Source organism: Ostrea edulis, chromosome 4 (genome assembly GCF_947568905.1).
Source record: "Ostrea edulis chromosome 4, xbOstEdul1.1, whole genome shotgun sequence".
NCBI classification, from domain to species: domain Eukaryota; kingdom Metazoa; phylum Mollusca; class Bivalvia; order Ostreida; family Ostreidae; genus Ostrea; species Ostrea edulis.
Window position 1 is genome coordinate 51,218,587 of NC_079167.1, and position 15,455 is coordinate 51,234,041.

General features: G+C 33.2%; 1 protein-coding gene across 1 annotated transcript; it reads left to right on the forward strand.

Moving 5' to 3' along the window:
• The first annotated feature begins 4,602 nt into the window (after nt 1–4,602).
• LOC125671475 (all-trans retinoic acid-induced differentiation factor-like) lies at nt 4,603–13,597 on the forward strand. Its single transcript, XM_048907235.2, has 7 exons — nt 4,603–4,763; nt 6,299–6,429; nt 7,608–7,679; nt 7,768–7,839; nt 9,899–10,014; nt 11,997–12,097; nt 12,265–13,597. The coding sequence occupies exons 1-7, from the start codon at nt 4,701–4,703 to the stop codon at nt 12,367–12,369; spliced, it is 660 nt and encodes a 219-aa protein (XP_048763192.2). The 5' UTR covers nt 4,603–4,700; the 3' UTR covers nt 12,370–13,597.
• Nucleotides 13,598–15,455: the final 1,858 nt, after the last annotated feature.

Here is a 15,455-nt window from a genome sequence, read left to right on the forward strand (position 1 = left end):
TCACACTCAACAATTATTACCATTCCTAAACCATGGATGGGCCTGATTCACAACAAAACAACCATCATCTAATATTGCTTCAACTGGTGAAACCATGAAACTGACAATTATAATGAATAACGACCATCATCTAACATTGCTTCAACTGGTGAAACCATGAAACTGACAATTATAATGAATAACGACCATCATCTAACATTGCTTCAACTGGTGAAACCATGAAACTGACAATTATAATGAATAACGACCATCATCTAACATTGCTTCAACTGGTGAAACCATGAAACTGACAATTATAATGAATAACGACCATCATCTAACATTGCTTCAACTGGTGAAACCATGAAACTGACAATTATAATGAATAACGACCATCATCTAACATTGCTTCAACTGGTGAAACCATGAAACTGACAATTATAATGAATATTTGGTTTAGTTTCTGGAACAAACAACATTTTAACTAACATTATTGTTTTTGGTAGGTAATTCCTCTAGTTTTCAGTAAATCAACCCACCCCCCATATACATGTAGTGTGGGTTTTAACACTCCTGAGCCGAAAGCTTTGTCATCCTTCTGCATGTTTGTCCATAAATTTTTCACATTTTCATCTTCTCTATAACTTTTGGCCAATTTCAATCAAACTTAGTACAAATCATCCTTGTGTAAAGGGGATTCAAGTTTTTTTTCGAATGAAGGTCCATTCCCCCTTGAAAGGGGAGATAATCAAGAAAAGGCAAAACTAGGGTGGGATCATTTAAATATCTTCTCTACCACTGGGCCCGAAAAGTTCAAAATATAAAAGCTTCTTGGTATAGAGTAGATTCAAGTTTGTTCAAACCATGGCCCCTGGGGGTAGGTTGAGAACTCGTACCCAGAAATTTGGGTACGAGTCCGGGTACGACTTCTCCAGGAGAACTCGTACTCGGGTACGAGTTCTCCAAGAGAAGTCGTACCCAACAATATCTGGGTACGAGTTCTCCTGGAGAAAAACTTTGTCATTTTTTCAAATAGAAATTCTCCTAAAGAAAAAACTTGTCAATTGTATTATAAAAATATGGGTACGAGTTCTCTCGGAGAAAAAACTTTGTCCTTTTATCGGATAAATCTGGGTACGAGTTCTCCTGCAGAAAAAAACTTTGTCATTTCTGTCATAAAAATCCGGGTACAAGTTCTCCTGGTGAAAAACTTCGTCATTTTTTCATATAAATCTGGGTACGAGTTTTCCTCCATGTGCCGGAGAATAGAGGTACGCTATAAAATACAATATCGCAGGTTTAAAATTGGTGTTTAATTGCAATAATTATACTAATTATCGTCTCAAGCCAAACAGCAATTCAAATGAAAAAAAACAAAACAAGTATGATAATTGTATTTACTTTTTTTATTCAATTGAAAGGGATCATCATAGTAAATTATGTATAATGTATGAAATCCTCGATTTTTTCAAGGAGAAATTGTACCCAGATTCCAATACCTAAAATGGTACAATTCTTAATGAGATAAACTCGTATCAAAATTTTGATTACTATATAATGACAAACTTTTTCTCCAGGAGAACTCTTACCAGAATTTCTATGACAAAAAAGACATAGTTTTTCTCCAGGAGAATCCATTTAATAAAGTGCTTAATTTTTTTCTCTCCGTAACTAGATTTTCATTAAAAAAAACTCGTTCCCAGATTTTTATGATAGAAATGACAAAGTTTTTCTCCAGGAGAACTCGTACCCAGATTTATCAGATAAAATGACAAAGTTTTTTTTTCTCCGGGAGAACCCATACCCAGATTTTTATAACAGAAATGACAAAGTTTTTCTCTGGGAGAACTCGTACCCAGATTTTTATACAATTGACAAGTTTTACTCTAGGAGAACTCGTACCCACATTTCTATTTCTTAAAATGACAACGTTTTTCTCCAGGAGAACTCGTACCCAGATATTGATGGGTACGACTTCTCTTGGAGAACTCGTACCTGGGTACGAGTTCTCCTGGAGAAGTCGTACCGTACGACTTCTCCGGGAGAACTCGTACCCGAATTTCTGGGTACGGGTTCTCCTGGGTACAGGTTCTGATACCGTAAAGACCACAATAGGGCGCCGAGGTTTTACATGCAGTTGTATACAGAAAATCTTTTAAAATCTCAAGAACTACTAAGTCAAAAAAAAAATTTAATTTACATGAACACTTCCTGACATAGAGTAGGTTCAAATAATGACCCCCGGGGGTAGGGTCCCGGTGGACAGCAGTAGAGGGTCAAAGTTTTGCATGAGAATATATAGGAAAAGTCTCCCTTCTCAAGGACCACTGGATCAGAAAAGTTTAAGTTTACATGAAAGTTCCAGCTGACATTATTTAAAATTTAGACGTAGATGTATCTGACGCTGAATTGTTAACGTTTTTTTAGGAATAGCGTTATCATGGTTATTTTGAAGCTTTCTAGAGGTTATAATATCGGCCCCAATGCTGTGCGCGACGTAAAGGCTAGAAATATGTTTTAAATACGTTACATGTAATCTGTCGAATACTGCTCCTAGAAATTGAAATAACATTTCATCATTTCATTTTTAATCTTAAACAACATCAGTTCAATTTATTTATTGATTCACCAAGCATGTGGGCATACAATCATGTTACACAATATAAGATATATAATGATAATGAACTAAATACTAACAGTTCCTACACATTTGTAAATACGAGTATATATATTTGATATGTACCCGTGACATCAAACTGTATGTGTGCAATTTAGTATTGCATATGTCACGGGATGTAATTTATTCATTATCATAATTGATGTTTAATTTGTTTCATTGACAAATTGACTTGCGTTCATTTATTTGTTCTTTCATTCATTCATTGTGTGAGAGTTAATTCCCTTTGATAGTGGTTACTATCATTGGAATGCCCGGGGGAGTAAGGGTGTGTTAGACTTGTTTTTCTAGTTCTGCGAGTGAGTGCGCATGTCTAGCGCTAACTTTAACATCACGCACCTGTTTTTCTCATTAAAAATCCCGACACCTCAAGAGACGGACCTGAACATAAATAGCTTTATAGCATTTGTTCATTAGCTATCATTACTTCAGAAATCTTCTGGATTTCCAAAGCTGTCTTGCATGAATACCACGTTTACCACTTTCATCACGTTCATGATAAATAAACAGCTTTGTTATCTTTATCTACGTTTGGAGTCAACCTGAACTCGGGAAAATTCTTTATACAACATTATTTAACCCTTGACAAATGGTCCCAACGTGGGCGCCATTGTCAAGGGTTAAATAATGTTGTATAAAGAATTTTCCCGAGTTCAGGTTGACTCCAAACGCAGATAAAGATGACAAAGCAGTTTATCTATCATGAAAGTGGTAAATGTGATAATCTACAAATGTAATGAATTCAACTCACATACGTCCAACCGCGCACAAAGTTTTAACGTGGAAATTATTTTACTAAATAAAATTATTTTAGTTAAATTAAAACTATTTTATATATCAATTTAACTAAAATAGCAATAATTGATTTAGAGCTCGGTATAAATAATTTGATGATCTCTTTAATTCAATTGAAGATATCTTTAATCATTTACAATGCTTTTGTATATGGAGCGCCAAATTAACATAAACTCAAATAATCAGATGACAAAGATATCTTCAATTATTTGAAGATATCACCAATTCAATTATTGCTCTCTTTAATTGAATCAATGCGCGCATTAAATCAATTATTGCTCTCATCAAATAAATTAATGCGCGCTTCAGTTCAATTATTGCTCTCATCAATTGAATTAATGCGAGCATCAATTCAATTAATGAGAGCAATAATGCGCGCATTAATTCAATTATTGCTCTTTTCAATTCATATTGATGCGCGCATTAATTGAATTAATGAGAGCAAAATAGATTTGATGCGCGCATTAATTCAGTCTGATTAAAATCAAACCTCTCACTTCGCTCGATATACGGATCCCACGCAGCGACTATCCGTATATCGAGCGAAGTGAGAGGTATGATTTTAATCAGACTGGCATTAATTCAATTATTGCGCTCTTCAATTCAATTGATGAGGGCATCAATTTAGTAGAAATATTGCTCGCAATAATTAAATTTAGAACTCGGTATAAATGATTTGATGATCTCTTTAATTCAATTGAAGATATCTTTAAATCATTTACAATGCCTTTGTATAAGGAATTAATGCGCGCATCAATTATTTTAAAGAGAGCAACAATTCAATTAAAGATATCATTAATTCAATTGTGGATATGTTGAATTGAAGATATCATTAATTATTTGAAGAGATCTTTAATTAAATTGTTGCGCGCATCAAATGAATTGATGATATCTTCAAATAATTGAAGATATCTTCAATTATTTGAGTTTATGTTAATTTGGCGCTCCATATTTGTAAGATGTCATAACTTTTTGAATAAGGCACGGTAAGTGATAATTGATGGCAGAGATACATTTACTAGATCTACTACATAATTACATAATATACAAATTCTCAGACGCTATGCATACTATATACCCGTTTCAATAACTTTAAAATGATAGTCTATCGGTTGAACGATGGACACAGTACGGATGGACACAGTACGAATGCTTTTATGGTCGAGTTATCGTGTTCCGGAAAGGAAAAAAGGAAACTAGTCGTTTGAAAATATAGTAATACTTATAGAAGTTATACTACTTTACCAATATGTGGATAAAATATTCATTCATTCTATTAGTTTTCCTTTCTGCAGTTGGTGCTAACTCAATGGTATGTATTGATTATCGTGGCAAACTTTATGTCAACATTTTAACCTTAAATACTTTCATTTTCATCAGCTGATTCAGCAACTTGCACTCACAAATGAAGAATAGGCGATTGTGTATTGTCTTTATCTTGCAACAAAACCCCATAAAACCTATATAATTCTAGTTCCAGATATCACCAGGATGATGGATATGAGACAAAAAGTCATAACCACCATATACAAAATAAACCCATAGTACTTTATAGTTCTTCATTTAGTACATGTGGTACCTTGCAGTTTGTGACAAACTTGGCAAGTGTATCAGTAGGTTAAGTCCAAATTTTCATTTACTCAGGCTTAGAAGATGTAATGTACTGATATATGTGTAATACAGTTGTGACACCCCATAAGCAATCACATTTGGCCAAAAATGATAATTGTTGTGTCACTGCAAACATGCAAGACCAAATTAAAGTAGGTAGGTAAGAAATACTGTATTAGCATATTGAATTTGAGGGACTGATATTTCATTATTAATTTAATTATAATTACCTTTGAAATAAATACATTAGTGTAAATTCTAGGGATGTCAATTTTACTCAGATAGCCTAGTATAATACTCGGAGGCTTTAGTCGAGTACTCGTTAAAAAAAAAATGGACTGACAGAGTGCGTTTAGAAATTTAAAGACATCATATTAATAGCACATAGCTAGAACAATGTGATGCAAAATTATGACATACAGACTTGGGCTTATTTATATTCATGGTACACTCTAGCATGAAAAGTTCATCAACATGCAATATAAGACAGAAATTCATTTTAATTTATTATTTATGTTTATGAATTTTTATTTCATTACATTAGCTTTTTTCTGAGAAAATTGGGGGAGTGGGGTGTTGCACTATGAATTTTTTTTTCAAGGAAATTAATCCAACCCTGAGGGTGTGCATTCACACACAAGGGTGCATTATACACTAGACCCATAATTAATTCTATCAGCTGATGCCTAGTTCCAACTGAATCACTGACTTTTGACAGAAAAGTAGATAAATTGTAATTTTTATTTTGATAATGAAATGTTGTACAAGCTACAATCAAAATGTAGGCCTTAGGCATGAAAAGATATACTTATAAGGTCTTTTAAATGTATTTACAATGTACAAATCAAAATCAGTTTGACTTTACCCTCACTTGATTTTTAGTCCCCAAAACACTGAAGCATTTATGGAAAAAAGCTATTTTTAATGAGTACTCAACAATGAAAAATTTCGTTGATGATCGATGTGACCGAACGTTAGTCGAGTACTCGTTGACATCCCTAGTAAACTCATATTCAATGTTCATTCAATAATCTCTTGAGCAATCATTAAAAACAAATTACAAGTAGGGTAATAGGGGGTATGAATAAGGGTCAGTTGGGTTAGCGGAAACATCACAATTTTTATTTCAGGCCCTTTGCATATTTGCTATGATCTAGATATTGACATGAGGTTGTAACATGATGTTGTTCCTTTCACATGCACAACATTTTTATTACTGTACTTTTACTCTTTCAGATTTCAGCAGTTTGTCAAATGAAATCTTGTAAAAATCAATCCACACTAGATTGCCTAAGTTTGAATTCATCTGTCAGTGGTCGTTGTTGTGTGAGAGATAAGGATTCAGTATCATCAGCATCAGTAACTGGGTATGAATTGGATTATTTGTCTATCCTATGATAGAATGCAAAATGCGTGTATTTATTACATTCTATGAAATCATTAAAAAAGAGTCTCAAGAGTTGTTGAAAAGTTGTTTAATTTGCTACACCTTTGGACTGTCAGAACCTAGAATTCCATTAAACCTATCACAGTTTTAACAGCCCCAAGCAATTAATTACAACAACCTTAACTTCAATAGATAGATATAATTTAAGTCAAAACAAAAGACTTGTAAATTTTGGAATACATGAACTCTATGAATTTGACACATCAGACTTTTAAACTTAGAATACAGTTTTGTTTATTGTCAGACATTTTTTGAGAACTGTTTGTATGCCAAAGTTGGTCCTGACTGTCAAATATCCATTTGGTTATGATGATGTCATCTTTTTAAAGAAATTGTCAAATTTATCAATACAAGGAGCTCAAGATGTCATAAATAACTTTTGAGACTTAATACTCATTATCTCAGTCCATCCAATTGAAAATGGACTTTGGTTTGTTGTTACTTTGAGCTTGAATGGTAACTAGGCTTGAGTACTTCAGGCTACCTCACAATAGAATACATATCATGATTCAAACATGCAATATATATATATGTATCATAAATATCAGAAGACCTACTGTCATGTAGTTAATCAACTGTATAAAAATCACAATTGAAAATTATTAGAATAATATGGGTTAAAATGTTTATACATTTATGCCACATTTAGAATTATCCCAGATTAATGAAAAATATGACTTACAACTGTATCATGATATCATACATAACAATATACTAACAAATATGCATATCATACAAACTTGCAATTGATATACTGCCATATTACACCTCTAGTGGTGACCATGCCTTGTCCAGGGGGAAAATCAGTGGCTCTCACTTGCTCAGCACCATGGAAACCATGAATGAGCACTTGCCTCATGAGTCTTGCCACTTTCTACTTTTGCATACAAAATTAATTAATCTTTGTTGACATCTGCTTTCACAGATTCTAAGATTGGTCAAGTACTATTGATTGATTTTCTGATATGATTGTTATATAAAATGATAGTTACAGTACTGTTGAAAAACTAGAACTGTTAAGCATTGCATTCTATGACTTCTCAAACATTTTGTTTGTTATTGAAATATTGAGATGGTTTATTTGTTTTTTCCCTACAGAATTGATTTAATAGACTGTAGTTTGACTAACATATCCGGACTTTTCCACTCCATGGAGCATCTGCACATATTGTGAGTATCTATTTGACCTTAACTATTAATAAAGTGCATACGCGTTTAAAAGAAATTGACATAATTTTATCTAAAATTTGATTTTAAGGTACTTGCACAAGAACAACATTGGTGAAATCGATGTAGATGACTTTACTGGTGTTAATGACTTGAAAAATTTGTAAGTATGCTGCATTTTTTAAAAAGTTTACCTGAGGTTTTCTTTGGGAGAACAATCTGTTGTCTATAAACTTTTCACTTCTTAGGAACTACTGGGCAATTTTCAACCAAACTGTGTATCCTCATGTATTGTAGACTCAAGTTTATCCAAACCTCTGGGGGTAGTCCCCAGAGGTTAGGATGTCACCACAATTTGGTTTTCTTTATTTTTTCGTACTAGGAATGTATAGGAAATTTAGTTAGATTTTTGGGATAAAAACTCTGTTTCTGACGTAGAGCATGTGCTACTTTTAAGAAAAATTTTCTCGTAAAAAAAATGTGTTTGCCTCTTACAATAATCAGATTTTAGTAATGAAATATTAAAACATCTTCGATGGCAATAAACATAAGATATATGTACTTACAGTGTGTTTTCTATTTTTGAAAATTATTTTTGTTAATATACAGTAAAACTCTGATATAGCGAATTTCTGCGGACACTCTATAAAAATTTGCTATAAGCGTAATTCGCTATACGTTTATCGCGAATTCATAATTCAAATGTAACGAATTTATTATAAATCTGATTTGTTCTACATGTATCAAATGTTCTACATGTATATCAGTTGTACAAGAAAGCGGCAATCGATATACTTGCGTTTGTATTGTCTCTAAGAGAAATTAAGCCTATATATTTTCGAGAAGAAATATTTTTATACAAAAAATATACACATTAATTTATATATGATAATTTATCTTGATTGATTATTAAGTCACGCAAGAACATGTCGAGAGAAAAATGTCAACAAAACTATGCGCAATACATACATGTACAAAAAGTCTATTGCAGTTGTCATTTACTTGTTGCTTTACACAAATAAAGGAGTGTACGATAAAATAAATGCAATCAAACTTCAAATTTGATTAACGAGAATAGTAAACAATACCGACAATATATTTGCTAAACGTATGTGTAAGTATTGTTTTGCGTTAACAACCTTTTTTGAAAAAATACAAACAGAAATTTCATAATAAGTGTGGATCCTTTGTGGCAATGAAAAGCGATTTTTAAAAATCACGAGTTTGAAATGAAAAACAGAAATTCATTATAAAAGGTGATTTTTACGTTCATTTTTAATTCAAGGGGAATAGGAATTTACTTCGTTATATCCGTAAATTCGCTATATCCGTGTTCGTTATAGACGCAGATTTTTATATAGGATATATAAAGAGTTTGCCAGGGAAATCGTTTTCACTTCGCTATAGCCATAATTTCGCTATATCCGTGTTCGCTATATTCGAGTTTTACTGTATAATGAATGTATATCATGTTTGAAATGTTGCAATATTCTATTCAGTACATGTATATCTAAGGCTTGTATATTTTATCTTATCTTTGCATTGCAATATAGTTCTAAATAATTAAAGCTTTATCAGTTTTAGTTATATATCTAACTTGGAGAGCTTATATATCTAACTTAGAACATGTGTCTCTAAATAAATATGTTCCTGGGTAGGGAATGATTCCTTGAAAATATTAATAGGGATAGTTAGCAGAATCAATTGCAAATTTTCATCCCATGTAAGCCAAAAATCCATAGAGATACATGTACACAGTATAAATGTTGCAGATATGCAGGATGAAAATTACATTGAAATTTTTAGGGGGCAAGTGCCCCCCCCCCCCCCCCCCCCCCCCCCCCCCCCCATCTAAAATGCCCACATCCAAATTGTCATTTATTTTCATTTGATACATCACATCAGGCCACAGGGGCTAAGCCCGTTTGAGCTCAAACTCTATGATACCATAAATAGATTTATGGTATCACAGAGTTTGGGCCCAAACGGGCTTAGCCCCTGTGCATCAGGCATATATTTCATGGAGTGCATATACTTCTCGGACATGAGTAGCTATTGATTCCTTTGTTGAAATATGATATATAAATGCATTACAACCAGCAAATACACCACTGAAATCTTAACTCATATTGCTGAAAAATGTGTCTTACAGTTTCATGCATTCCATGATGTATATTGGTTGACTGAAAACACTGCTAAATGAACAGAAATTAAATTTTCAGGACTCTTCCACCAAATTTGTCCTGTCCTGGTGGACCATCCTTGTGGAACTCAGAGGAAATTCACCCAAATGTAACTGTATGTTTGGAGGAACAGAGCACTTGTAAAGTTTTCAATGGTAATGATTATCGTATTCAGCTTAGCTCAAATGAGCTTTTGTGATTAATTTTGTCTGTTTTCATTGTCACTGTTGGCATCTTTTAACTTTTTAGGTCACCTGAGTCACTCAGGTGACCTATTGCCATTGGTCTTCGTCCGTCAGCGTGCATTGTATGACATATGTCATCCGTCAACAATTTTACATTTTCAACTTCTTCTTGTTTTGTTGTGCATCTCTGAGATATGAGGAACTTTTTCAATGGCCATATCAACTTTTTCTTCAGAACTGCTGAGCAGAATTTAAGTAAACATTGCATAAAGTATCCTTTGGTGAAGAGGAGTCAAGATTGTACAAATTAAGGACCGCACCCCTGTGTAAGGGGAGTTTAATCAATCTTCTCAAAACTACTTGACCAGAAAAGCTAAATCTTACCTGAAAGTTATTTCAGGCTTGTATGGTGTAGATTCAAACCAAAAGTTCCCTGAGTCATGGTGAAGTCAAAATGGGTTTTAAAAGTGTTATTTAGGAAGTTGCAAGATAAATCTTTTAAAATGTTCAAGAACCACATGGAGAAAATACAAATGAATGCCAATTCATATTCAAGCATCCTTGTGTAGTGTAGATACTAGATCCTAGTTTATTCAACCCATAACCCCTGGGGAGCAGGGTGAGGCCACATTAAGGGTTAGAGTTTTACTACACACTAATCAATAAACCTCAAACTGTGTGGTAGTGCCTTTACCATGGTCATGTTTACCATCTTCACAAATATTTAGTCAAATGGTTTGAAAAGTTTCTTTAAAATACATGTACAATGCTAAAAATTTTCAAGGCAACAATTTAGCTAAATGATAACTTGCAGCTTCATGTAGTGTAGACTGAGGGTGGGGCAATAAAGATCTAGTACTCAGCAACTTTGATGTATTTTCATATCAGTAACATGACCATTTTGAAAAAATGATATTCAAGCATCTTTTGGTAGTATAGGGAAGATTTTTATGAATTATGATCCCATGGGCCAGAGTATGGCACAGGAAAGTAAATGCATGTATTGAAAGACTTTAAAAAAAATTTAACAAATGTATACATGTACCAATGCCAAAATAATTAGTTTCTCATAATGATACATGTGTATGCAAGCCTTAGTAACTAGTGTTGTCCAATGTAGGTGTTGGCTTATTTTGGGGTTATTATGTCTCCCCTCTTTCAGGGGGAGACATATTGTTTTTGTACTTTCTGTTCGTCTGTCTGTCACAAAATCTTGTGAACGCTTCTCCTCCGATATGGCTTATCAGATAGACTTGAAACTTTATGCAATGCTTTATTGCCATTTGTAGATGTGCATATTGTCGGGGCAGGAGGATCCAATTATTTTCCTAAAAGTTATAATGGATCTAAGAGGGTTGGAGAGTGTAAAATAGTTTGTGAACACTTCTCCTATATGGCTTATTGGAGTTCATAATGTCTATGTTCCTGCCTGTGCTTTCTCCTCCATACCACGCAGTACATAAGGTAAAGAGGTTTCATTTGGTGCACTTCCAATTTGGGGAGCTGGGAAGACATTTGTTTTTCATAAAAACAATCTCTAGTAATAGTGTTCTGGACTGGATTGCTCAAAACATTGGGTAAAATTGACCACTTGTTAGACTTACCACTGATTAAATTTGATAGCTACTGGTGAAATGCCTTAACCCATCTCTGCAGATTGGTAAACTTTGGTCACTATTTAACCATTGGTTAGGCAGTCTAACCAGTGGTTAATTTTTGAGCATCAGAATTTAACTAATGGTTAAAAGTTAACCATTGGTTAAATAACTGCTGGTAAGCTTAATTAAGCTGTTAATAAACCCAGTCTTGAACTACCATATCTCATCTATAGATGAAAAAGGTGACTTGTTTAAGTGTTGTGGCGTACAGTTCTCTTGTTTATGTACATATCTATTTTTATATTACAAAGCAGGCAAAATATTGAATTGAATTAATCATTTTGGAAATTTCAGTGAGTTGTCCTAATTCCAATAGTTACTGTTCGGATGTTGGTCCAAGGATTACAGAGTGTCTCTGTAATCCAGGTTTCCATGGTTACAAGTGTCTAAGGAAGGTATGTCTTCAATAAAAGTATGGAATGTTTTGAGAAATGCTACACCCTTAAAGGAGGAAAAGTTAGATATATGTATGGTAGACATTTTTTAATCCCTCCTCTTTAATGCAATGTTGAAAATTTGTCTTTCTCTATTTTCAGTAATTTTCAATTTCTTTTTGATTCAGGATCATTTTCCAACAGCCACGTTTGTGATAGGAATTTGTGCAAGTACTTTTGTGGTGTCAGCATTCTTATGGATCACACAAAGAAGAAAGGTGAAGAAACATTAACAGGAGAGGTCTCCGTGTATCTACTGGTATCGGATTTGTAGACTGTGATTTAAAGGATATTCTGATCATTATTTTCCTATCTTTCTACATTTTTTTTTTATGTTTCTGTAATTGGAAATTTTAGGGCATATAGTTTTTGATCTGTCTGTTTGTCCACAAAAACTTCAACCTTGGCCTTTACTTTTGAACACTTAATGCTAGAGGTTTCATATTTCACATGTGTAATCTTTCTTTTGGTTCCAAAATGTGTGACCTTATGACCTTCACCTTGGATTTTGACCTTATTTAAAAAACTTTAACCTTGGGCATCAGTTTTGAACGCTTTTTGCTATGGCTTTCATATTTCACATGTGTATTCCTTGTGATAAGACCTTTCTTGTTGACTACATGACCTTCATCTTGGAATTTGACCTATATTTGAAAAACTTTACTTTTGCCATAATTTTTAAATGCTTTGTGTTGTGACTATCATATTTCACACGTGTATTCCTTGTAACGAGACCTTTCTTTTGGTACCAGAATTACTTTGCTACCTTATGGGGGCATCAGTGTTTCACACAGACATCTTGTCTTGAGTATGTAGTGTGTTTTATTATTTGTATGTATTTTATACTCAATTATGCTTTTCTGACAGGAATGTGTGATAACTCTGTAAATTATTTGTGATACCACATAGAAGAAATTGATAATGGTTATTTTAGAATTTTTAATGTTATAGATTATTTCTTCTATGAGGCTATTGGTCATTGGTTTACAGACATCCTGAAGTCTGTATTCCTGTCAGTTTATGAAAATGATTATTAAGAGATTCTAGTCATAAATGTTACTCAATCTTGTTTCATATTGTTTCATCAAATAATGCTTTATTATTGAAGAATTCAGCTCGCATTGATAGCATATTCTAGCAATAGAGTGCCAAAGTTCATTTTGTTTCATTTTTTGTTTTACTTTATCTTTGTGTTAAATGCTTATGAAATGTTTATTTACTACAAGGAAACGATGTGATTGTTGATGATTCTATGCATGTTTACATGGTGAAAACTTGTGTCTCCCTGCTACAGCATCGCTGGAATCTTTTGTGCAGGGTTCAGTACAATTTTAAGTACATGTATATAGATATATATTTTAAACTTTGAAAGTTCAGACAGAAGCAATATACCATGTATTTTTGTACACATTTGTTTCTGTTCTTTTATAACTTACCTAATAAACAACTGCAATTTTTAAAGTGTTATTGTCATTTGTCACCTGAATTGTGTAGGACAGTAATTAAATGAACAAATCACTGCTCGGTGTCATTTTGGAAGAATGTAAAATTGCATGTGATACACTCTGAAGGACTTTTAATCCATGTGACTTACTGATCAAGATATTTTTTGAAAATTAAATGTAAATAATAATTACTCGTGTATTGTTAGGAATCTACAGTATCAAGGTTGATCAAATACGACATCATTCTCTTTCCAACCACTCCCATATATGTATTATGTTTAAAATTGTAAGTGTCTAGAATATGAGAAGGCAATTATTCCTGTTCAATATATGTATAATACTATCCACACTTCAGGCACCTGGGATGCGAGTTGCTAGACCTGCAGACTAGAACAACGAGAGACAAATCTATGTTGGAGATATAGGTATGTGTTTCTTGATCTGAAACAAATCTATGAATTTAAAAAAAGAATAGTTTTCAATTTTATTCTGGACAGGTATTACTTCTGAATCATTGAGTGGAACTACTCAGTACTGAGGCAAATTAAAATTCACAGTCCACCTCAGATATGTCATAAAACCACTGAAATAAATTTTATCAATAAATTCACCATCTGAATATTGAATATTTTTTCAAATGCTCTCGCTTAATAAGCCTATCTTTTCCGCAAGAATCAGTTTACTTCATCTAGACTTTAGGCAATGTTTCTTGTAATCTCTATTGAAACCTGCCTTTGAGTTAAAAGCTTGATTGAATTAATCATTTTAATGAAATCCACTGCAAAATTAGCAGTACACACTTTAAATGTTTTAGCAGGACATGTGCTCTCCAGTCCCACCAATGAGCTGTTGCCTTTAGGATCTCTCTCTCTCTCTCTCTCTCTCTCTCTCTCTCATGAGAAGCATGCTGGCGTGAAGCGTTGTTGTTCATACCCTCGTGTTTTTTTTTTCAAAACTGAAGTTTATTTCTTGTATTTCATTTTTGTCTGAAATCCCAGCCATTGAAATAAATGTACTACTTATATTTATCTGTATTCATACAGCATTGTTTACAACTACAACCATTCACAGGGAATGGCTATCATTACAGATTGTCAAAGGCAAAACATTGGAACTATAAATATAATGATATGTGCAATACTGTTGTGCTTTCATTCAGCAATGTTCTAATTTCTATAGAATTTTGTGAAAATATGATAGATATTCCATGGAAAAATTTGAATTTTTTTTTTACTTCGTCTTATACATTCTGTTTGCAAAGAACAAAGAAATCAATGAAAATTTTAACGTACATGGAATTTGACCCCCAACATTCAAAACTCTTCACATAATTTGTCTCCGAGGCTTGTCAGTAATCAACTTTCTCCAAGTTTGAAGTCAGTTTGAATGTATATACAAGATCTTCATTAAACCGAGATTCACTAAGGTATAGATGTTCACCGATCGACCTTTCTTTTGTTGTTTCGTATATTTCTAATATAACAAGTAACTTTCTGTTCCGTGAAGGCCGACCCATCAGTAAACGGTTTATGTTTGCCATAAAATTTCATCAAAATCAATTAAAGTCATGCTTTGAATAAGTCTTTGCTTTTAATATTTAAACGTAACACTTAGCAGTGATCTATTCAGTACTTGCTCTGTTGATGCAATTAAAGACTCGGTTTCAATTCCTTAGTAAACATTTCAAATAGTTCACCTAGCATGTCCTATATCGAAAAGTAAGCTTTACACTTCAAATATAATTGAGTTCATTGAAATGCCACCTTATGTCAATATTTGAAATGCAATCTCTTCAAACATATAGATTGCAGATCTTGACATCGATTAACGCAATAGTTTGGGGGTACCTGGTTTCAAGAACAACGTGTCGAACA